General features: G+C 46.1%; 1 protein-coding gene across 6 annotated transcripts in view; it reads right to left on the bottom strand.

The window, feature by feature from the left end:
• Nucleotides 1–26,015, bottom strand: part of LOC138545302 (FRAS1-related extracellular matrix protein 1-like) — a 1,530,918-nt gene that overhangs the window by 637,268 nt on the left and 867,635 nt on the right. For all 6 annotated transcript variants that reach the window (XM_069642060.1, XM_069642059.1, XM_069642062.1 and 3 more), the window contains one exon: nucleotides 2,025–2,169. In XM_069642060.1, the coding sequence (XP_069498161.1) occupies nucleotides 2,025–2,169 (145 nt within the window). The remainder of the gene's footprint in view (nucleotides 1–2,024; nucleotides 2,170–26,015) is intronic.

The following is a 26,015-nucleotide window of genomic DNA, read 5'->3' as shown; positions in this document are numbered from 1 at the left end:
GCACGAGACTGGATCGGGTCTGCAATGGTTCTCTAGTCGAAGCACAGCACAACTGAATTGGGTCTTTTGGTTCTGATGATAATTCTTTTAGCAGGAAAGCAGTTACAGCACAGCCCGGCTGTTTCTTTTGTTCCCCTTAGGTTTCTGGGGTGGGTTCGGGAATCTTAAGGCCTAGCTGAAAATGGTTTAGCTATGCAATGAGCCTTTCTGCTTGCCAAGTTTATGCAGTCTGGAGCAAGGAAGATGGAAGGTTCTCTAGCAGGGTGCTCCGCCAGCAATCGGTTAGTGGGTGAATCTGTGTGTCTTCCAAGTCCTCAGCTGTCTCTATTTATGCTTATGATAAAGGGGGCGTGTGCTGGTTTATCCTAAGTGCGCCCCTTATGCAGGCGATTGGCTAGAATCTCTTCTCCACCTTGATAGGAGGAAAGAAATAGGGTGTCACCTTGATGGTGTGAGTTTATGAGTCAGAGAATCCTCCCTTTGTCCCTTGAACATAAAATCTACTTTTAGTACAATACATATTTACATGTGTGCAATCTCTATAACAATGTGGTTTGTCTCCGCCTCCTTTTCCTGGCAGCTCAGAAGCAGTCTCCTCCCGGTTCCTTCTGGGCCCAGCAATTTATGACTCTTCACACTTCACATTTCCTTTCAGCCAGAGGATGTCCATTGTCCCCTTCCCCTGCAGCCCCAAATTCTCCTCCCCTGATCTAATCATCACAGAGGTGTGATTTCCTGGTGGAGTGAAGCAGAAGGGAGATGCCTGGCCACCGTGGGGGAAGCTGTTGGACTGGTTTGATTGCTTTTAGGCAGGCTTAAATTCAATGTCATTCTGTTACATTTTTTTCTTGGTTTAAAACAAACTTGCAATTTCAAAACAAGCAGCTAGAACACTTATTCCAGATGCTAAACCATGGGATTAAATAGTTACAACCTAGGTTACTCTCAATAACAGGTCACTTAGTTTTCAGACATTAGATTGCAGTTGTACAAGTTTAAATTCATGCAGGCTTCTGACAGCTGTCATACAAGCGGCCACGGGTATTACGCCCTGATTTTGACAGATTTCACAGGCAGGCACATTTTTGCTGTGAATGTTTTGATGACAAATTCAGCTTTTCAGGACATTGAATGTGATTTCTTGAACTGAATTGTAGCACCCAGCAAGCATATTGGATGTTTGAGGGTGTTTTGTACCGGCATTCTGCAGTTTCAGCAACCAAGAAAAAGGATTTAAAAGCAAGATTTTGGATTTCTATCAGCAAAGCACTGCTTTTCCCTCTGCGCTCCATTTTTACTTGTTGTGAAGCCCAGCGACATGTTTCAGGAGTGAGATCTCCGTTCCACCACTGACAACATGCATAGTAGATTTTGCAACCATTTTTGTGTTGTAAAACGCGATTTCCATAGGTGTTGGCGCGCACAAGGGTTTTACGGCCATTTTGATAATTCTGGCTCCATCAGAATACAGTGATGCCGCAGGGCAGAGTATAAGTGGGTTAATACATCCCAAAAAGCATATTTGTTCTTTAGGTAAAACATTGTACACGGACAGTGCAGTCTGCACCTAGCACCATTACTTATTTTGTACAGAAGGAAGTTTTCTTATAGGGGCTTGCCAGTTATGTCACTTTCCTTATAAAGTGATTTTACACCTGCAGCGTTATGTATCATTAGAAACCGAGACCTCCTTTTCTCTATTTCCCATACTGCTAACTTCTCCAATACTCTATTCCCTTCTTGCCATCTCTGTGGATTCTCAAAACACTTTGGAGTAGCTAAAAGGAGAACATTAGCACCACGCAGAACACCAGAAATAGTAAAAATGTATGTTTTTCCACATGCGATGAATGATTGCAATTTCCTGGCTAGGATTATGGAATGATTTTGAAAATCAAATCATTGCACCTACCACCATATTTAAGGTACCCAGTAGATCCATTAAGAAAATGAGAATGCACTTTGTGTTTGCACCGACTGACTTTTTAAATGAATCCGACATGGCATGCAGTGCATCGCCTGACCTGGTGATCCGAGGTAGCTCGTCGTTGACTGGAATGATGCGGACGTGTAGTGTCCTTTGGACTGTGTGCCTCCCATCTGTCAGCTGAATTGTAAAGCAGTCCTGTGGGCTCTCAGAGTCATCATGCATGTAAGCAAGCATCATCCCTGCACAAAAAAGGCCAAAGATGGCAAAATCTTAGCACGTCATACATGGCGATAGATACAGTGAAGGGCAGGAAAAGCTCAATGGAAAATTAGATTACTTTTATTATCCATAAAAATAATTATTATTTTCATTATTGCCATAAGGTCTGCATAGTTGGGGCTTTGACACGCTTTTGGGAAGGAGAGAGGGTCTTCCCAGCCCCCTAAGGGATTTCGAATGAGAAACAAACTGTAAACCGCACATCGAAGGAGCGGGGGTCGGGGTGTACACACAGGAGAGTGTATTTCTGAGTAGTGCATGCATTAATTAAGAGCTCTATAGCAGAGGCAAGTGTAAACTCCATCTTCGTTATTGGAAGGCATTTTTGTATGTAGTTCTAAGTGCTGCGAAAAACCCCAAACATGTTAGTAGTAGATTTACATGGCCCACACAGACATAACCCCCACCACGAGTGAGCTTCGGCGAGTTAGAAGCCTGCCATTGTCCCAGAGACTGTAGGCCTTCGCGCCCCAGAAAGAATGTGCTCTGCAAGGCCACAAGAATGGGGCAGAGCTCTTCTTAGCAGTTACCATTCCACAATACAGATAGCATGACCACTCAACGCCAACACCCCACATGTCAGAGTTACAGCAGTCCTATCCTTGGATTGATATTGATATTTTATTTCTATTGCGCTCGTACACAAGTGTTTCAGAGCGCGACAAGACAAGGGGGGGAACAGGGGAGAACAAAACAACTATCTTACTAGGCCCAGTGACATTGAGAATGCGCAAGTTCATGGGAGAGCGGGAGGATAAAAGTGGAAAGTGCGAAGTAAAGGAGTAACAGATAAATAATAATAATAAATAAATAAAGGCAGCAAATAGTGGTAGTGCAGCCAGCAATTGGCAAGTGCTAGGTTTAAGGTAGCAAACAGGGTGGTCTGATAAGTGCAGGAAGAAAAGGGGGGGCTGTATGGGTACAGATACAGAGCCCAGTGCAAGGGGTGGCCAGGAGGCAGTGCGGGAGGGTGGCAGGGTGAGCAGCTACCTGGGTCTGGAAGACAGAGGATGGCCAGGTGCACGGTGCAAAGAGAGAAAAGATCAGCAGGGAAGAGGGGAAGCGAAGGCAGAAGAAAAGAGGACTGACCCTGAGGGCGTTTGAGGTAGAGGAGCGAAGAGCTCGAGAGGGTAGGTATTTGAGGAAGGATAGCTGAAGGTAAGCCCCCAGAAAGGCTTGTGGACAGGGGTGGACTGGGAACTAAAAGAGGCCCTGGAAATAATGTTCAAAGTGGCCCCGTATGACACATTTTCAACAAGCTCAATGCTTTTCCTATAAGAACATTTGGAAATGCCACACAAAAGAGGCCTAGGGTGCAGAGGCCCACCGGGAAATCTCCAGAGTTCCCAATAGGCCAGTCCACCCCTGCTTGTGGACAATGCAGAGGGTTTTGATTGCAAGACCTTCACATACTACGGCGTAAGCCCTGCCCAGACCGTCGACCATAAAGCTGTAAAACCTCAGATCGATCAGAAAAATCAGAAAGCAGGGTTATCTTGCCTTCACATTTGGGTCACGTGATTTGTTATGCATGGTGCCAAGGAGGGATGAATTTATAGCTCAAAACAAGGGTGGAGGACTTTGGCAGCTACTGGCGCATCTGGGAGTGAGTGAAGTATGCAAGTTGGTATAACCTTGGATCTCCCCGGGGCCCATCTCTGGGTCTGCCAGGTGCACCAATACTGTGATAGAGTAGCATTGTTTCTGAAAGAAGTAATTGCTTGTTAGGCCCTGTTTTATCTCAGATGAAGAGCCCAGCAGCACCCATGTAGACAGAGACAGACAAGAAGGCTGCGACCAATAGCTAAGTATCCCATATGGAGAGTGCCGCCCATGCGTAGGGTCACTGAGACCAGCCCCATGGGTTTTTACTGTATGTAATGATGACATTGATGACGCACATCCCAATTTGGCAGAATGTTCATCAGGGGCAGAGTTCTTTGCTGATTCACTTTTATTTTGTAGAAATAAATACTTGTTATCCTAGCAAGCAGTGTCTCTTGACTTTATCCCTAGCAGGTTGTATTTTTTCTGGTGTGAGCATATAGGCCTTCACCTCCCAAACAAACCCAAAATGCTAGGGATACTGATCCTACTTGGATGTTCTATGACTTTTAAAATTGCAAAAGGCCCTGTAATATATGGCTGTATCTTAAACATGTATAGTGATTAAGTCAATGAAATCATTTTGATATCGGGCATCTTTGCCCCTCACAACAGGTTTACCTCTTCTTGCACACGCGCAATGTGGTAGATCTCCATCCTAAATATACCTGATGCCCCCTCGCGCCCATCTAAAATATTACCCATCGTCCAAAACATTCCCAATATCCTATCCCAACCAAAACACAACTACTTGCCCTGGATTCCATTCGAACCAAACCAGTTCTTCACAATCCAAAATGTCTCTACTGGCGTCTCTCGCTGTATCCAAACCATATCTGCTGCCCTGCACTGCATTCCAATATATTTCTGCCCACCATTTCCAACCTGAAATACACTTAATGTATGCCAGTTCCACAATATACCCGGTGCCCTTTCTACACACAAAACATATCTACCACCCAATTTACATCCATCAAAAACACACCCCATCTCCAGCTTCAATACAAGAAAAAGGTGATGCATTCCCAACATTCAAAAAATACCCAGTGAGTTTAAATCCCATACACAATATATATGCTGATCTTCCCCATTCTAAAGCATGTCTTGCAATAAAAAACATATCATGGACCAGCTTATCTCTGAACCATGTCCAGTGTGTCCTCTCTGCACAATTGTAAAGAGAGCTACTGTCCTAAGGCACCATTCAAACAATACTTGTGGTCTTCCATCACCAGTGGAGTAACTTTCCTGGAAGTTGGGGGGGGGGGGGGAGGCATGACATCTAAAGGAAAGGGACCCCTGCCGAATGAGGGGGACAAAATGGTGTGCAACGAAAGTTGGGGGGTGGAAAAACACTCTTGCCCCCCCTAAAATGACACCCATGTTCAACACTATCCAAAATAGGTGTGCTGTCTTAAGAGCACTCAACCACTCCCCTCTGTGAGAAATAGCCTTTAGTTGGCAGAAAGCATTCTTAAATGCAAGAGGCGACTCCCTCAACGTTCCTCTTGGATTTGGGTTGGAAGCCTGTGGCTGAAATGTTCGAGGGAGAAAAGACCAAAAGTAATTTTTCCAGAAATAACTTTTGGTCTTCTCTCCCTTGAACATTTCAGATTTTGCCCTTACAAAACGAAGGAGTCATAATGCCTGTGGAACAGCCGAACTGGCATTCGAGTGTCAAAAGCAAAACCTACCTCATAGCTGACAAAGAAGAAAAAACCTGCAGCCTGCAACAAATTTATCAGCGAAGCTCGAGGAGTCAAAACCTTGTCACTCAAAGATCTACATCAACTGATACACAAGGTCTCATGGAGTGAATGTTCCTCTGAAAAAACCCGTTTTTTGTTGGGGGCGGGGGCTCTCCATTGCATTACAGATGCATTAGCTAGACAATGTCCTCTCTCTTGCAGCTTCTTCGTCCATTCTACAGCTTCCTGTAGGTCTTGTGAACACAGCTTGATAGCGGTTTACGCTACCAGACATATCGGTGAAGGTCAATTGCCAGTTTCTTGGCCTTAGAAGCTACTTTCGTAATCCCAGAAAACCTAAACAAAATCCCCTCGCAATTCAGCAAATCCCCAAGGGTTTACTTGCTTCAGCAGGCCTTGCAAGGGTATGATCAGCACCCAACTCCGTCTCTACTCGACTAACAATTCTGCACGGGGGAGCAACATGGCGATGGCCAACACTGCTAAAAAATATCAGCAATTATACATACATGGGTGTCCAGACATATTTATGACACACCCTGTAGTCAGAAAACAATCATTTGGCTAAACAATGGAATATCTGTGTAACATATGTAGGGAATAACTCTAGCTTTGGTTTTAGAAATGCTGATTTTTGGGTTTAGCTGTGAAAATAGCCACTCGTTTATTTTTTCTTCATCTACTCGTTCCTGCCTTCTCTGGAGTAAATCCTCATGCATGCGCGCATGGTACAAGCCATAAAATTAATATAAAAAACATGAAGCAAAAGCGCTTTTAAAGTGTGCGCACTCTGTCACGCTCCCTTACGTAGCCCCCACTCCTTACCTACCCATGCCGCCTTAAAGTAACATGATTAGCTTCATTGCTTTCCTATGCATGCAACAGTATGTCTGGCACAAGGTGCTGAATATATCCTTTCTCTCGACCCCCCCCTTTCTTCCTCTAATGGTGTATAATGTAGATTGACGTGTTTTTCAAGTATTGTTGCACACATGCAGAGAGCGTGTCAACCCACATTTGGTCTGTTGCAATATATACAATGGTGCATTGGATAATAGCCTCTCCTGATGTGACCACACACATGTTCTCGCTCTTCATGGAGCATCGTCTCCTCTCCCCGGCCCCCCCTGAAATAATAATACATCTTTCTAATCATTTGCTTCTCGTTCAATTAACATGTTACAGACAATGTTGCAGCACCCGAGGTATTACCTAAAGGAAGGCTCCACTGAGAGCCACGCAGAGCCCTTGGCCTGAAACGTATTCATCTTAGCAAGTGCGAGGCATTTCTCTTATCATCCGTGTGTAGCGATAAGTGGAAAATAAATGATGGATAACTGTAGATCATGATTGCTGCTTGTCGAGATCAGCCATCATATGTTTTTGCTGGAGCCTGTTTACAACAGCTTAATGTATAGGGTGGTGTTCTTAATTGTTTTGTCAGTAACTAAATAGGAATTTAAAATAGAACTACATTTGGTGATTGTTGCACTCGAAGTTGCATTCAAACATCAGTACATTTTAACATTCATTCTAGTACACATTTTGTTAATCTTTTTTCCCACTAATGGACGCTGTAAAGAAACAAGCAACTTGTGCACATCATCCCAGTCTTATTTCTTCCTGTGTGGTTTGTAATTATGTCTTCCGAAAGAGACTGTGCCGCATTTTGTAATGGACATTGATTAGCCACCGAGTGGTAAATGTGGCTATTACCAGGCAGAGCATATCACCCAACTTGGTGGTAGCAGGCAGAGGCCCTTGATGGCAGGAAAAAGCCAGTTAGCTGGAGCCACTCTGGTACTGCTAGTGGAAGCTAAGCGGGTGGATCCGCCTTAGCATGGAGACGGAAGCTATGCGGGTGGATCGCCATAGCATGGAGATGTGGCAGCGAAGTGTGTAGATCCGCCTTTGCACAGAGATGTGGAAGCAAAGCGGGTGGATCTTCCTTAGCATGGGGATGTGCCCGGTCACAACCTGGCCTCACCTGCTTTCACCTCTGATACTGAATACTGAAGAGATTTTACAAAACCTGCGGTGCAGAGAAGACATCCATCCAACTTTACACGAGTTTATAACTGGCCTAAAATTGTTCCACTTTCATTGGCGTGCACCCTTTGGCGTCTCGAGACCCACAGCATGCGGCAGGAATCGGAGAACCCTGTCATCCACTGATTAAGGGGTCCATAAAGTTTCCCTGCCTGGTCGAAGAGCTCCGCTATGCCCCCTTTGTAGGGTGGAGCTATTTCCACCTTGCGGGACCATCGACCATCAAGCATGAATGGATCAATGGTAGCAAAAGATTTGCTTGACCCTTTTTCACCCACTGCTCAGGTGGAATCCCACCTGTCTGGCCTTTACCACAAAGTGGGAAGAATTAATGTGTGCCAAGGCGGGCATTATGTTTTCTAAATCTGATTGTGCACTTTGTTTGCCTCATTTAAATACATTTCTATATTACTTCAGATTATAATATCCAATATCGATATAAATGGAAGCCTGTGGGTGCAATATTTCAGTCTACATCGGGCTCACCTGTGCTAAAAGGAGCAGGAGCTCATCCAACCATTTGGACTTTGGACCATCCAAGTTTCATCGATTACTAGAGTGAAGGTTTACAGTGCACCGAGTGAGCCCCAATCTAAAAGCTCCACCCTGGTCTTAAGTGGGGAAGCGTAGATTCTCACAGACCAATTCCTTCAGACTCAATGAAGGGTACGCTTTTGATCAAATTATTTTATTCTGTTATTGGGATTTATATAGGGTGCAGTGAGAAGAGCCACTTTAGAGCACTGGAAGAGGGGAGGGGAAGAGCGTACTGGTCCGGTCGGTCACAGGTAGACAAAGGGTCACCTTGTGGTTGTTTGCAAACATGAACACAGAACAAAACGATTTGCTGTTCAGTGTTGTAAACGTGGGCCCCGGAATGGCAGCGTCATCATACACCCAAATGTCGAGTAGCATAAATACAGTCAAGGCAAAGTGGTGTAATAATTACAGTTGTTTCCTTTATGCAACCCAAACCCTATGACTGTAACAGGTGTCCTACAGCCCCAAGGCCTACTTTTGATGGGCACTGTGTGTTAGGGGAGTTTTCCTAAAGTCCTGCTGATAGTAAGACTTTAGTAAGCTATCCCAGTGGTTTGTGGATCCCCAACTCTTAGCATCAGTCTGCACGAACTCAGAACCCTGGTAGAGTGGCACAGCAGTCAGGTTTATCTTAAGAAGAAGATGTGAGCTGTAGGTAAGTGCACTGAACCCAATTATACATGTACATCAAAGAAGCACTTACAATTTATATACAATTATATATGTATTATGTTTACACTAGATCCACTTTAAATACCTAATATGTTTACACTAGAACACTTCATAATACTTTAGAATATACTTCAAAGAACACTTTCACTTTTGCGTTTGTTCACGGTTACATTTGTTGCAATGTTAGAAAGGGAAAAGACAATGCTATTGTATTATTGGTAACTACACACACATGCAGTACTTAGCAGATTTACAGTAAGACATTTACCCTGCAAACACATACAAGAAAGTAACTTGAAGGAAAACGGCTAGACTAACACTAGTCTGGTTCAAGGTTCCAGAGATGGTTTCTTCGCACAGCAAGTCTGTTAAGTCCAAAAACACAACCCTAGCTAAAGGTAGTTCGGAGAGGGCTAGAAGTCTTGACAAGCAGCAGAACACAAAGAGTTCCTATGGATTTCTTTAAGTCCAATAAGGACAGTCAGACCCCCCTGTGGGAGCTGGACCTATTCAGCTACTCTGGCAGACAAAGGATAGGGGGTGGAAAACTCCTCTCCCACGTCCTGCCTCCCCAGACATACTGGAACCTAGGCTGGGACACCCAAAGGTTCCTGCCAAAGGCAAAACACACACACAGGCCTCCCCCTCCCAGAACGGTAGAAAGAAGGGCTGACAAAGAACAACCACTCTAGGAACGGGGGAAAAAGAAGAGGGGCCCCACGTTGGTATGCGGGTCTCCGTTTTGTGCACTACCGAGGCTATGGAGCCAACATTACACAATAGTTGGTAGAACACGTCCACTGCCACCAGCCATAAGGAAATTGTCCTTGTGACTAAAAGGTCACAGGAGCAGAGAGAAGGGGGAATACTATGTATCCCTTTGGCACTCCACATAAGGTGGTGTGCGCCAATCTCTCAGACTATAAAGCTTTAGGAGTGATACTAAGGGCCTAATTCACAGAAGGATTTTACAACGGCAAAATCCCATTGGAAAATTCTCTGTGAATCAGGCCTGAGTATCTCTCTATCCTTAAGAATGGTAGTTACTTGAGGACAAGAAAAAGAATCTCAGGGGAGGACCCTTGGGGTCCCCAGCAACACTGCCCATAAGGAGCTGTGTGCTGCATTAGTAAAGTACAGATGACTTTAAGAGCTATGGAGCAGACATACTCCATAGTACAGGTAGAATAGAGTTCCAAAAGACAGAGCCCACAAGAATGAGTGGAAAAAGGCTCCACTCGTTCAGGATTTAAAGAAAGAGAGGGGATGAAGCATAACAGTGCTAAATCTCCCCAACACTGTGTCTCTCATGCAGTGAATGGTGCATGTATATTTTGACTTTCTTGCAACCTCTGGCACAGCCTCTGCGACACCTGGTTAAGTATTACAAAGGCAGTGTGAAAACGAAAGTAGAGCAGGTTTCTGGAACCCTCTAATTTAAGAAATCCCTCTGTGAAAGGTTGCCTCTCTCTAACATGCTATGTTTGGAAAGGTGCAGCTGGAGAGTAGCGTTTCTTATTTTAAGTCAACTTGATTATTTTATATTTCTGAGGTCTATCATTTTGTGCAATAATTCTTCACGTTTTGATGTTAATGTGGCCCACATTTTCCCATATCCAGGTGGAATAATTAGTATAATATATTTTTATGTTTAGCACTTAATGTCCGATTCGTGATGCCACTGCGTTCAAAGTGTTAAGTTCAACGCGTTAAAAAAATATGTCTTAGTACCATGAAATGTAATAGTACTTTATCAACCTCAGAAGGCTAAAGGTCTGCCTGGCACATGTCGCACTTAACTTGATGAGCTATCCTATTGAGACATGGTATGCTGTTTAATCAATTGGAAAGTTCAAAAGAAACACTAGGAAATATACCCACCACCCTCTCTGGTCCTATCCACTATAACACTACTATTATTACTCTTACTAGTGGGGCGTACCATTTTTCTCCTGCTTCTAAGCACTGGAATAATAAACGTTACGTTAATAAGAAATATACCACATAGAGCCAGTGCATTACCAAATGTTGTGGTATGCACACCTAAGGGGTAATAGCTGGTAAGTTAGTTCAGCAGGTTAAGTGCTCATTGCTGAGGTCAATGTGTACATAGCAGGTCACAAGTTTGAATCCTACCAAGGTCTAGTCAAACTCATCTTACTGAGTGTTTCATGTGTGTTAATTTAAGTTGCTTGGTATCAATCATTTTATAGAAGTAGTGTACATAAAGTGCTTTGGCAAAAGTGCTATATAAGTAATGGATTATTATAAATGCCTACATGTTCGCATCAGTAAATCCAAACATCAGAATAAGGTCATAGTCTTAAATTCGTGGTGCTTTAAAAAAGGCTTCTTTGCTTCCTTTAGATATGTGTGAATCATATTTTATACTGGTATGTCTGAAGATGAATAAGACTGGGTTATTAATGATTTCGAAAAAAAAATCAGGTCAACAATCTACAAATTGTTTGTTATCAGCAACTGTATGTTCCCGACCCCCCTTCCCCACATTTTTCTTGGACATACAACGGTCCACTTCTGCACCCCAGCCCATCTGGTGGCCATGAACCGCCTTAGGACTACCTACATAATAGTTGGGGCGGGGATGGGAGGGTGGTGTCACAGACTGGAAAGAGGCCAGAGATTATGTAGGAAGCATGCCATCCAGGTCATTCAAGCAAGCCACAGAGAGTCCCGGGAGGTGATCTCTGAGTGCAGAGCGAAGCCTAGAAAAGGACACAATAGGAACTGCTGTCATTCTACTAGACTGCACCCTGCAATGTCACTGCTAGAGTGTGAGAAGAGTTATAACTGGCCATGGTGTGGACATAAGACTGATGGCAAGGGAAAGGCCTGCAACGTGCGCACTAAAGCGTGCATGCATTCAGAGGTAGGTGTTAATGCACTCCACTGGTGTAGTATGCAATCATGCTTCCCCATGATAAATTGCATGACTTGGTCTACAATTTCATACAGTACTGGTAAGAGAGTGACAATAGTGCCCTCAGAAGGCCCCTGCAAGCATGAGGCCTGCTGCGGGTTGTTCCTCCCATGCCCCCCATGATGGCCCTGTGTGTGTACGAGCGTGAAACATATGCCACATGCTGCACCTTCTTAGGGAGAGTGGCAATAGGTGTTCAAATGGATTTCTAAACTATAACCTGGTGGGCAGATGTTTATGAGGCCAACCTTGGTTTAGTGAAACAGGAAAACCTTCCGGACAAGCCAGACCAATCTAGGTAGCTTGGTAGGCGGTCAAGACTAAGTCTCGGGAGGGCTGAGCATGATCGGATGCCCACAGTGAGCGCACACACAGCAACAAACATCAAATTACTCTTGTATATGAAAAATATCTATACATTTATTGTTGGCCAGACCATATATATATATATATATATATATATATATATATATATACACATATACATACACACAATTAACGTTAGCAATTAGTAAAACAAGGATCACACAAATCCTTAATCTATACAGTACACACATTTACTAATGCAATTCAATTACTAGATATAACCACAACCTGTAAAGAGACGGTTAAGTTTAACACACAAAGGGCATTAGATTATCCTTCAGAATTTGTTCTCTAACTTTCGAGTCCAACGCTAAGAAGAGGGGAGCCTTGTGCTCAACAGTACAGCTCTGTGTAAAAAGGCACAAACGCGCAGATGAACAAAAGGCGGGTCTTCTTTGCAGGGCTGGAGCAAGTCAAGAAGTGGCTTGAGGCAATGAAGAATAAGTTTGCACTATTCGAGTAGGCCCTGACCCCTTGGTGGAAAAGCAGTATTAAAGTCGTGAGAATGGCTAGGGAGTGCAGGCTAACCCTGACAAATTCAAATATTTTAAGGGATACTCGTGCGTAAAAATAATCAGCTGTGCCAGGGGGCCACCGGTAAGTTATGCAAATACTCACCAACCCTCGGCACAGCCCAGACCAAACTTCGTCAGTTTAGTCGAGGTCGCTAGTAGGTCTGAGTCCTGCAGTTTCACAGTGCTCCGTCAGCGGCTGCGGTGGAGCACGATTGTCTGTAATGTTGCCTTTTCTCAGCATCCGAAAGAGGTATGTAGAAAATTATGGTGCAGCAGACTTCATGGCACAGGAGAGCAGGACAGCAGGGGAAATATAGTGACTGTCACCACCAGGTAGTGACACGGGAATCATGGATGCGGGCAGCGTTAAGCACTCTCCTCATTCGGGACCCAGAGAAAATAGGCCTGTGAAATTTGGCATGAGAATGCATGGGCCGACAAGCAAGTGATGTCCCAGGTCTTGAGTCTGCACTCGAAACCGCAGCGGAGCTACGGGTTACCCTGTGATAGAGCTAGACAGTTCACCGGATGACCCAGGAACGTTTCCAAAGGGTTGTGCTCGGTGTGTAAGCAGGGGGCGCCGAGAGTAGTTGTTCCTACTACTCCAAAGGGGTGGAGCGCCTTGGCAGGCCTTGTGGATCGAAGAAGAAATCAGGGGTCTGATGGGACAGCAGAGAGCAAAGGATGCCAAAACCTTCCAAAGCATCTCTGGCAGTTTCACAAGGGAACACAGGTGATTGACCTGGAATGGCTGCAGAGCCTCTTCTCTTATCCAAAATTAGGTTTGCACCAAAATCAAGGACCTCCAATAGAAGACCTGCTCTCTTGCAGACATCAAAGATGTTAAGGGGTTGGAGCTTTAAGGAACTGTGGATCTCTGCACTAAAGTTTAAACGTTGGTTTTTTGGGGATCAATAAGTGTTTTCTATTTGTAGCTATATTTCCTGTTGCCTGTGCATAGGGTTCCAATGGGACAGATCTCCTGAAGTCCCGCTTTTTAGAATTGTACGTGTTTTGGGGATTGGAACCCTGTTGTACAACGGCGCTTATGTCACAAGCACACAGCGTATGACGGATCTCCAAATGTACGCAGAGATGCACATCACACATGTGGCATCTATTTCTGACATAACGTACAACTAATCATATTGTATAACAAATACATCTATTCTCAAAGCAAAAAATGGTGTCACTAATCATTGAAGACTGAACTTTGTGTCCAATAATTAATACAGGTTAACACTGGATCCAGCACCATTGTTCAACTGGGTTCCAAACCCCAAAACACATACTGTTAAAAAGTTACCAAGAAATGGCAACATAGTCAAAGGGCCTCATTACACGGTACGCGGTAAAATCCGGCCTTTAGCGGCATGGCGCTATTAACGTCTCCGCCTTCGCAAGAGGCTGCTAATTGCGTGGTATTACGAGTATGCGGACACAAGCACAGTGCCATGCCGGTAATGACCCTACCACCAAGCCGCTAAAGACCCCAAAAAGACCCTTAGTGGCACCGACGAAAGCGCTGATAGCACTTCCGACCTCCTGCAACATGCAAATAGCGGTCACTGTAAAATTGCGGAACCGGAAATAGCGTCATCGCACAGGAACGGGAAAGAGCAGGGCGGCCATCTTTAAAAACACAATCCATTGCGATCCTCTGCCCCCAGGACCTGTTTCCACACCAGTGCCATACCAAAGCCTCAAGGACCCCCTCACAATGCCCAAGGCAATCAAGAAAGGTGCAGACCACCAGCGCAAGGAGAAATTCACTAATGAGGAGCTGATAATGCTGACGGAGACCCTTGCAGCAAAAGCGGATGTTGTCTTTGCGACTGATATGCGGCGGGAGACCCTGATTAAGAAAAAGGCCATTTGGGCAGAGGTGGCCCTGAAAGTCAGTGCGGTGGGCACCACCACCCGCACCGTCAAAGACTGCAGGAAGCGGTGGGACGATCTCCGCCTCCGGGTCCGCAGCATACTGTCTGCTAATCGTAAGCTGGCCATGGCCACAGCAGGTGGCGCTGATTCTCCCATCAAACTCAGGGAGATGGGAGGAGACCTGCGCCAGCACGATTGGCATAGAATCCATCGAGGGAGTCGGGGATATGGAGCGTGGTGCGCCCACAACATCAGATGGAGGTGAGTGTACACATGAAACAATGCACTGTGAAAGGTGAGGCCCTCCCCACCCCCCCCCCAAATTGAGCCCAGATCCACCTCATGGATGCGGCCACAAACATACACGCACACAACCCTGCCGATGCGAGTGTCACACCCCAACACACACAAATGCATGCATCACCTGTGATGCTGGAAATGCATTGGAGGGACAAGGCTTCTGTATCCTTGTCCTTTACTGCCTTTTTATCGTGTGTTCTGTCATATTTTCCGCGCACGAGTTCATGTGGGACGCCTGGCAGTGTAGCTCTTCCTGTTTTTGGTTTGGTGTACCGACCCATGGGATACCCTTAGAGCACCCATGGGTGGGGGTACAACACTGTGCCCCTAGTGTATGTTTTTGGGCACCTGTGGGTGGCCCACAGAGCAGGGTATGGGCTGGTGGCAGCTCCAAGCTGAATTTGACAGGTGCTCTGGGTGTCCTCCATTTTGGGATACCCAGGCCCTGCCATTGGAATCAGTTGATTCCTGATAGGAAACAAGATGGCCCCTGTGTCCTCTTGCTTTCGATTGCCTGTTACCTTGTTTTCCCAAAGTCCTGGGAAGCCCTGACTCTGTCCCTTCCCCCTGACTGGCTGTTGGGTGGAAGTGCCTTATATGGTGGTGTTGTGAAGGCCTGGCCAGACTAGCTGGAGCCTTCCCAGCGACTGTATGTTGTGGGTACCTCCTATTGGTGGGACCTGGGTGAATGGAGTGTGTGACCAATATGCACTTCTTGTTGTGTTTGTCTGGTTTCTGGCATGAGAGACAAAGACTGAGACAGCCCTGCCCAAAATTGGCCTGAATGCAGTGTGTAGGGTTGAATGGCTGGGTACTTGTCCCAATCCACATTCCTTGTTGTGAGTGTCTGAGAGGGAGGAGGATGGCCTGAATGCACTGTGTGCCTGATTGGCTGACTGACTGCATGAATGCCCTTCTGTATGATTAGCTGCTGAGAGTGACCCAGCGGTGTGGATGAGAGACAGAATAGTATATCTGGGGACCTCTCACCACTGGAAATTGTTCAGAAGCGTTCAGAAGCTGTGTCTATACTTTAAGCGTAACTGGAACTGCTGATCCTCGATGCCCAGCTGGATGAAGAAGACTTGCTGTTGCATTTTCTTCGACCGATCTGAAAGCTGCCGAATCCGTCGAAGACTGATCCGAGAGAGGACCTGGTAAGGCGCCCTCTTCCCGTGTTCCGAGGGACCATCGAGCACCGCTAAACCTTCGCCGAAGCTCCCTGGACGCCAGACCCTTGAAAGGCTGCCGACCAGAGACGGGACCGCCGAGGAGATCGAAGTGAAGCACCCGGACTTCGCCACCGTCGAAGTCCATTGCCGTTGACCAGGGATCGCAGGTTTGTGTATCCACTGGAGGACCGTCGAAGTTGTGTTGCCCAGCCATGGGGACCGCTTGATGCCAGGCCGCCGACGACTGGAGCCGCCCGCTCCTTTGCCTAAGAACATTTGAATCGAAGGACTCCCTTGTCCGCGCCGTCGACCACTTTATCCCACCGGAGAAAGTCGAGGACAACCAACGTGCCGAGGAGAATCCGCCGGTGGGTTTCCCGCCACCTCACGACCACAAAGACTTCGATGACTCAACGCCCTTGCTGGGCCACAGTTCTTTACACTCTTTGCAGTCCAGAACTATTGTCACTGAGGTGCCCCGCACGCCTCTTCCCTGCAGGACGCCAACGCTCCGTCGTCGGCGAGCACCGCTCGGATCAAAGCTGCCGCCTCCTCGACGCCGTTCTACCCTGTTCACCGTCGGATGTTCGACGACCCGTGACTCCTGCTTTAAAGGGAGGGCACTCAAGAACGGTCGTCGATTCCCTGACGCCGAACGCCAAGTTCGCCATCCTCAACGTCTCTCGACGATCCGTGACTCCTGCTTTAAAGGGGGTCACTCAAGAAGGATCTGTCGACGCCTCTTCGAAGAACTCTACTCCACCAGGTACATTGGGGGGGGGTAAAAACATTATGGGAGGGAATAAGACTATTGAACAATATACGGACTGGGCTTGTGCTATATATCTTATTTTACAGGTTGCCCAGGTTCTCCACACAGAACTGTAGTTAAGTAGCTGACTCAGTACTCTGCCTATTGTTTCAACCATCTTGCTTTCCTTCCTCTCTATTGCTGGTTTCCTCTTTATTGATCTGTGTGACATTTTTACATTACTATGGATGCACTTTAATGAGATCTAATAATAATGGTGGTACCACTTTAGAATTGTAGATATTTACCATTGTTGATTTTCCTGAGCACAAAGTGAGTTATTGTGACAGTGTACATTCCTTTGAATATTAATTATATAAAGATGTTGTTTTCAGTAATACAGTGTGTGGACATTCCTTTGTGGGGGCTTGGGGACTACACTGTACTTAAGAACCAGCCCGCATCACCTCCTGAGAAGCTAGGCCTTGATTGCTCGTCCATTGCTACCATAATAGAGAATCTTGGCTGGGGTCTTCTGTGCCTCTCCTCTACCATATAGAGAGCAGAAGTACAGACACCCCCCCTCCAGTCTTTACATCACCACAGACACGTGCCACACAGACCCATGCATGGATGACCCACTCAACCGCCCCATGACCTGAATGCCCACTAATGAAGTCCCAATGCACAGAACAGCATGATGAACATAATCTGCATGAAGCACGTTGAACCATCACCAATGCCACCCCCCTCTTTGTCCTCCACAGGCACACAGACCGACAGCGATGAACAGGACACAGACTCAGGCTCCCCCTGCCAAAAAACAATCCAGGGCACAGGAGACAGGGAACACCACCACCACATCAAGGTGCACAGGGAGGAGTGAGCACCCACAGAGGGGCAAACAATGCAAGAGTGCCACTGCACCAAGACCTCAATCTACGGCTGCAACAATTGCCGCACCCACTGCTGTGATTCCCCCCAACACAGGAAACACCCACGGAGGGCCCACTCTCTGCCGCCACCAGTTCGACTGGTGAGGCAGCAGCCACTGCGCCGCTGTCTGATGTGGAGGACACCAGTGACATCCCCATGCAAATGCAGACCCACAGCCCCCCAGGATCCAGAGAAGCAAGCCCACCGCCAACACCACGATCCAGTAGCCATGGCCAGTCTGGCGATGAGACCACGGTAGGGTGCTGGAGTGCACAGGTGGCCTCACCTGATGGCCGAGACAGAGGAAGGTGCAACAGCCACCCCACCAGCTGGCCACAGTGGCCATGACCTGGCCACCATCAGGCAGTGCCAGGATGATATTACAGCGCTGGTTGGCCAGCATGTAGATGAGGCTGCCCGTCTGAGGGAGGAGGTGAGGGAGAATGCTAGGCAGTCGAGGGAGGGCATGGAAGCCTGTACCAACAGGCTCTGCGAGGAGATGGCCCAACTGAGGCAGGTCCTCACGCACATAGCAGACGCGATGGACCGACAGTACCCACCACCACCACAGGGACAAACAGGCACCTCCTCCTCTGCAAGTTCGAGGCAGACAAGCCCCCGCCGCTGCTCCTTGCGCACCATGAGGCGTACACCCTCCCAACCTCCAAATGGTGGTGGTGGGACTTGGAATTAGGGCCAGCAGGTTCTAGCTGGCACATGTGCAGCAGGACACCAAAGTTGTGCAAGCCACACATGGGGGTGTTGTGGGGGGAGGGGGAAAGGGTGTTTTGGGAGTGTTGTGGGGGGAAGGGGAAAGGGTGGTTGCATATTTGGGGACAAGCACTTTGTCCTATCATGACATGTTTAATACACTGGTGGCAAGTTGAGACACAGGCCTGGACTTCATCATTGTGTATGTGAACTTTATTGGGGAACAGGGCCCACTGAGTGCTTCAACACAATCACCAGTGAACTAATACCCACATCCATCCAACAGAGTTGAACCATGTGATTCAGAATATTTGGTTCATCAGATGCTGACGCAGATCGCGTACCTCCTGGGCATCGCCTCTTGCATGATCTGCAGCCCCGTCCCCTCCCTCCTCATCCCCATCCTCATCAGGTGGTTGCATTTCAACGTCAGGGGGCAGTGGCACATTCCGTCTGATACACATATTGTGCAGCATGACACATGCCATGGTTATCTTGGCCACCTTGGCACCTTGTCATGGCCGTACAGGAGTGCTCCACCCGACCTGCTTAGGCACCGGACCGTCTCTTCAAAAGGCCAAATGCCTGCTCAATCACGACTCGGGTATGTGCATGGTTGTATTCCTCTTCGTTCCTGTTCTGTGGGTTCCGTACAGGGGTAAGGAGCCACCTCTTCCAGGGATAGCCAGCATCACCTGCATGGGTGGAACAATGGGGACTTGTTAATGGTCACCTCAATTACAACCTGTACATTTCACACTAATTCAGGTTGCATTGTGATTGGCATCAACGAATCAATGTGAGAAGGTAAGCTAGTCCCTGCAAGTGGACGTGCACCATGCATGCCTCCGGCAGTAATTGCCATGTCCTGGGTGTGGACAGGTCCTAGGTGTTCCTGGGCCCAGACATCCTTTGTACAAAACTGCTAGTGTACTGCCATTATGATGCAGATGTCCCCATGCTGTGAAGCGGTACTTCAGTAGTGGTGTACGGGTGTGGTTCAGTACAATGGCTACAGGTGATCCCTTTGCATGAACCCAAGGGCGTATATCTGTTGTGATGTTGTTCAACGCACTTTTACATTATGCATATTGGCTGCATGTTGCTGCTTTGTGTCATATAGGGTATGGTATGATGTGCATGTGGATAGATGTGTCATGTTTGGCGTTATGGATTAATGTCTTTGTTGTGCATCTTATAACTTGCATGTGGTTTTGTGTCCGGTCCATTGTGGGCTGCCTTGGTGGACATTGGCGTACATCTGTATGTCCATTTATTGTACGGACGACAGTCCACACCCAGCTGGAGTATGTATCTCTCCCCCCCAATCACACCCAGTTGGAGTATGCATCTCTCCCCCCCAATCACACCCCACATCACACTGCCATGTGCTTGCCCTGCTACTCACCAAGTAGCCACAAACGTTGTCCAGCATGTCGCTCCATGTAGCGTGGTATCGTTGAGTTCCGCAGGACCATTGAATCATGGGTTGATCCGGGATATCGGGCACAACAATGTGTAATTATCTTGTTTGAGTCACATACCATTTGGACATTGATGGAGTGGTATTGCTTTCTGTTTCGTAGGCTGCTTCATTGTGATGTGGGACCACCAATTCCACATGGGTACACTCGATGGCCCCGATACAACTTGGGATGCCTGCCAGTGAATAGAAGCCAACTTTGGTGTTGGAGATCTCCTGGGCAGTCCGTGGTAGGGATATGTGTGTACTTGTGTGCTTCAGGAGGGCATCGAGCACCTGGGTCAGCGTGCGTGAGAATACTGGTTGTGAAATGCCATACATCTGCTCTACCGTATACTGGTAGGTGCCTCTGTCCAGGAAGTGGAGCACAGTTACCACCTTCAGTAGAGGGGGGGTGGCAGTACGGATGTCTATGAGGCTCACTATGTCGTCGTGAATCATGTCCACAATGGTGGTGATGGTATCCTGGTCCAAACGGTACAGGGTGTGTATCTGCTCAGGGGTTAGGTTGAATGGACAGGCTTCAATCCTGGGGATTGCTGGCTGCCACTGTAGTATGAATAGGTGCACTGGTGGGGCTTGCTGGGCCTGTCTCGCCATCCTCCTCCTCCTGCGTCTCCTCTGTGCTGCCTGTTGTTGTTGGTGCTGCAATGCAATCATGTCCTCCAGCCCATGTAATGCGCAAGTATTGGAACCATCTTGGTGTGGGAAGGGGTGTGGTGTGCTCCTTTTCTGCTGCCCCAGTCTCCATTGCCTCCGCCTGTGCTGATTGTGGCCACCTGTGGCAGGTGGGAACACTACTCGGGTCTCTTAATGGGTGGTTCGCGATGCCGGTATTTCCTCCATGCCGGTATGGGCTTCTTTGCCCAATACCATGCCACTATTTGCATGTCTGCATGGCTTGTAATGGCCTGCAATTAGCGCCATGCCACTATTGCCGACCTGAGGGGTCGCGCGTCTGTGGACTGGCCGCTATTAGTGGCACCGTTCTTAGCGGTGCCACTAATAGCGGTTGTCCGGGTCGTAATTAGCAAGGGATTTTAGCGATACTTGTAATCCCTTACCGGTATCGTTAATCCTTTACCGCATAACGTGTAATGAGGCCCAAAGACTAAGGGAAACAGTTTCCCACTACTGACATTCCGAAAGATGTGTCACTTTCCCCATAAAAAGTCAGCAAAAGCCCATGGGAGTTCAGTTAAAGGCTGTGCTCCACTGGAAAAGGTCAGGTCAGGATAGCCAAACAAAAGCAAACAGTTTGTGGGGTCCATAAATGGAGGGATAATTGCACATAAATTAAATCTTTCCCAACAATATCTAGCAAGCGGGTGGGTTTGGTGTGCGTTATACGGATATACTTGCATTGTGTGACTATGGGTTATGGGAAATGTACATACATTTATTTATTGTTAACATTTGTACAATCGTGCAAAGCCCTTGGGTAACTAGGCGCTGGGTACATTCATTATGATGTTAGTTGAACAAGATAGGCCATGAGATTTTTTCTGAACAAAGGGTAGGAGGGTTCAACGCATAGGGGGAGTGGTATATTGTTCCAGAGGGTGGTATCATACACTGTGAAACTGGACCCCCAGCTCTTTTGCGATTGAATCTTGGTATGATGAGGCAATGGCTGTGTATGGCACACATAGGTCTGGCAGTCGTGTGTTTGTTGGGTCTCTGAGCTAGGAAAGAAGTTGATTTTTTCGACAGGCAGCTAAGTGTGAAAGAATTTGAAATGTAATTCTTTCTCTGATGGGAAGCCATCTGATGGTGCAATACATGTTAAACACATTTGAGTGCTGGGGAAAAGTACAGGGGGTTCATGGGAGACAGAAGGTTTTCTGAAGCATTGCCATCTGACAACGGTGTAGCATTTGTATACAAAATAAAATGATGCATGTAATTCTTTCTCAGAGGGGGCGGTCTGCTGACCTGATCCTCCCACCCCCCCATCTCCACAAACACCAAGCCAAAGGCATAGTGTACACCTGTCCCTGCTGAATCAGTATCCTGATCTGCAGCACTGGTTCCCCAGTGGCATGGAGTAGGGTCAGTGGGCACAGGTGCTCTATGACAACCAGGTCATTGCAGCACACCAGGTCATTGCAGCACAGGGGCTGCATTCAAGATAGGCACCCCTGTTCCCCAAACAACATCATTATGAGAAGTACTATCATGGTTGTAGTTGTACACTTCAAAGATAAGTAATATTCAAGTTAGCAGTCACTGATATCCTTAACCTGGCGATCTCCAAAATTGTTTAGAAGTGGTTACTTTGAAAAAACAGGTTGGTTGTCATGCAAAAGTTATTTATCCCTTTTTTTGTGGCTGCTACACAACAACAGATTATAGAAGATACAAGGTTGGGATAAATTGTTTTTGCACCAGCTTAAATTATTTAAGCTTATTTGCTTGTTGAAATGCCAGTTTTAAGAACAAATAAAGTAATGCAGTCTTCTGCTTGTGTCATACATTTATTAATATTCTTGTTTCAAAAAATGTCTCTCAAGAATATCTCTCAAGATAGTCTCTCAAAATGATCTCTCTGCACGTGTTTCACCATTCAAATTTGTTTTGGAACGGATCATCAGGAGAGATTTATAATGCGATCAAAAGAAAAAAGTTTTTTGCATCCATTACCTAAAGCCCAACCAACTGAAATCTTCACAAATGGACCATTTCTTGGATCTTTTAAATGCAGCAATTGTAAACTGGGTCCCCTCATGTACCATGGCTAAAAAGAAATCAAACTTCCTAATGGTTCCATGAGAAGACAGAGGATTCAGCAATTGCAACACAACATATGTTGTATATGGAATTGTTTGAAACTATCTGAAAATGTATATTGGCAGCACCAAGAGGACTTTGAAAACTAAAATATTTGAACATTTGAGGGCAATTAGAAATAAGGATCTCTGATACCCTCTTTCACAGCATGTCTTGATGGAACATCAGAATTTCAAAGAAGAAAACCTCAAAATATTTGGACTAGAGAATGTTAAAAAACACCCAAGAGGAGGCAACAGAGAGACCCTCCTACGGAAATCAGAAGCACAATGGACTTGTGGTATGGACACGGTCACCAATGGCCTTAATTCAGACACAGAGATGTTTCATTGGCTATAGTTAATATTTTAGAATTTCATTTTGTTAGGATGCACAGAGCAAACTAGAAATGTGTGAACATGACTCCAGAAGATTATGAAATACCATTTTTTAAGATGTTCTTCTGTCCACTATGTCCTTTTTGCCTTTCCTGCCTTATAAGCACCTAAGCAATTCTACTTCATGTATAATATAACCAATTAATACATTACTCTAAAACTTTTTTTCATATCTTTTCACCCAACAATGGTAACCCTTATAATAGCATTATTAAATTCTTAAAAAATAATTTTGACTATTTAGGACAAAAAGATACTGTATTTTTTAAACCAGAGCTTTTACGTATATATCTTGTTAGCGCTAGCACATTTCCGCGCACATGTGATGATTTCATCATGCTGATGCGCAAACATGCGTCAACGTGAAACATCCTCGCGTTTCCATAAAGACGCATAGAAATAGCTCCAGAGTAAACTCTACAACTATGCGTCCTACATGAAGCATCAAGGTCCTTGCTAGGCGGACCCAGAGCCATTATACAGAAACTCTTTATCAAGGCGGACCCTGAGCCTTCTTCAATCTTAATCCACTTGACTTTAAGGTAGGAACATAGCTCTTGCAATAAAGTCTCCACATATTTTCACTATTTAACATGCTCCTACCCCTAATCCCTCCCTCTTATTGTTACAACATTTTCGTTTTTCTTTCCTCTTTTACTTATTGTCAATTCTAGTCAATTGAGCACTTCAGAACTGGCAGAAATCAAAAAATAATTTCAATGGAAAATATTGCAATTACAATTAACCAAGTGCTATTTCAAAAAACAAATGAATACTTCTCTAAAAATTAAGGAGTAACCCTTCTAATAAGGGTACGCATATAACTATTTCTGTACTAAAGCATTTCCTTTGTTTGTGTAATTAGTTTAATCAAGTAGTCACTGCCTTGTAACCAAATACTTTTGTCACAAATGTCTAACTTTGACTTTATTTTTTCTAGGCACATGAATGAATTTGATTGCATTAAAAATCTCTCCTGATGATCCGTTCCAAAACAAATTCGAATGGTGAAACACGTGTAGAGAGATAATTTTGAGAGAAACTATCCTGAGAGATATTCTTGAGAGAAATGTTTTAAAACAAGAATAATAATAGATGTATGACACAAGCAAAAGACTGCACTACTTCATTTGTTCTTAAAACTGGCATTTCAACAAGCAAAGGAGCTAAAAGAATGTAAGTTGGCGCAAAAACAATTTATCTCAACCTTGTATCTTCTACTTCAAAAATAAGCCATACTTGAGTTTAGGGCAGGGTAGCTAGTACCTCTCATACTTATTAAAGCCACAAGAAATTGACATCACACATGTGTCATCTCTGTGAGCTCATCTCAGCTGTGAAAGAGTTATATGTATTCTGGTCAGACACCCTGGCCCTGTGAGCTCACAGGGCAGGTGACTGAATGGATGGGCCACCCCTTTCAACCTTTGTAAGTTCTGCTAACATCTCTCTCAAGCAGGACCGCCTCCTAGCAGGAACTGCCCTAGGAAACATTCATCAAAGGGCGCACCCAACACAAAAGGGCTAGGCTCACACCAGGGTGCTGCGTATGAAAAGGGCATTTGATTCAATGGAGATCAGTCTAGTTGGATGAAGAGTCTACCATATTGTTTTCTCTCCATCGCTATCTTTCCTTCCTGTCTACTCCACTTCATTTAGCAGAAAGAAACGTGTGTGTGATGGCAGAAGGCAACAACCACTTGTCTCAAGATCATGGAATAGACAACTTAAAGCAGGGTTGCTTTAGTCCAATCCCTTGTGGATATTTGCCTTTGAATCAGAAAAGGAGTGGAAGCCCCCTTCTTACTCTTGGACAAACCCCATATGAAGTATTCATTTGAACCCCTTTTGGGAAAGTTGATCTTTCCAAAGCCCTCAACCACTGAGGTGAAGAAGGAGCAGTGTTAGGAAGAGGGAAGCTCTGCTCCTTGCTCACTCCCAGGGCACATTGGAGTGACTCTTGGTGAGGACCAGGACCGCCACTCTGCACCAATCCTCCCCTAGGCTGGGAGAGCAGAACGTGAAATGACTCATCCTGTCCTAGAGCCCCTGGAGTGTGTCTCCTCACAGCATCAGGAGGACTGGATCAGCCAAAGCTTCCTGTTCTGGTACATTGAACGGGCCACAACACATTTGAACTGTGTTCACTGCACTCAAACCAGAGGAACTCTGCTTTTGGCACACCATCGAACTTGAGCTACAGCTGCATCATACCTGTTGAGCCGACTCACTGTGGCATTGTGACAAGCAGAGCAGCTTACCCGTTGGCTCAAACAATCTACTTGCCACTGCGGACAAACCTCGAACCGCAGCTTTTTTGAAACTCTAATAGGAGCACAAAATCCCTTGATCGAACCAACAGACTTTAACTCAAACCCCTGGAGCATCGCGTCACTCGCTGACCCGAATCAGTGATTACCAATGTTTCAAATCACCTTGACTCCTGATCTGACCCTTGTGATCGATCCGAACTGAATGTCCTGAATGCTGCATTTGAACTGCATCAAGTTCCTGACCCGACCGACTAGATGCCAGCTTCCCACTGGACCAGCACTACTTGCCTCTCCCAAACCTTGTTCTTCCCACACCGCAGCAAAGCTTGAACCATCTAAGAGCACAAATGTACAATAGACCCATGAGCCCCCCCCGGTCCATCTTTGGGCCCTAGAGATTATTTAGGACACTTTTGCACCATTTTTCAAGTGAACAGAATATCCTTTGGAACTCTTTAGTTGGCACCTACTACCTTTTTCCCTCCTGTTTTCATTACCCGGAGTCCTGCATCTCATAGGCATAGCCAGGATTGTCTAACAAGTGGGGAATGAAGCTAATGTAGTTGGGCCCACGCAATGACATGAACATCTATAAATGCACACCCCGCGCTGCTGAGTGGGCATTTAGAGATTTGGGTGGGCCTTGCCCACTCAGGCCCTACCCTGTCAACACCTCTGCTGCAACTTTCTGTATTTGCATATTTTGTGAGCTCTTATAGGGGTGTGTTTTAATAG

This window comes from Ambystoma mexicanum, chromosome 1q, assembly GCF_040938575.1.
Source record: "Ambystoma mexicanum isolate Mex_15411 chromosome 1q, UKY_AmexF1_1, whole genome shotgun sequence".
Lineage (NCBI taxonomy): Eukaryota > Metazoa > Chordata > Amphibia > Caudata > Ambystomatidae > Ambystoma > Ambystoma mexicanum.
This window is presented reverse-complemented; position numbering and strand designations above follow the sequence as displayed.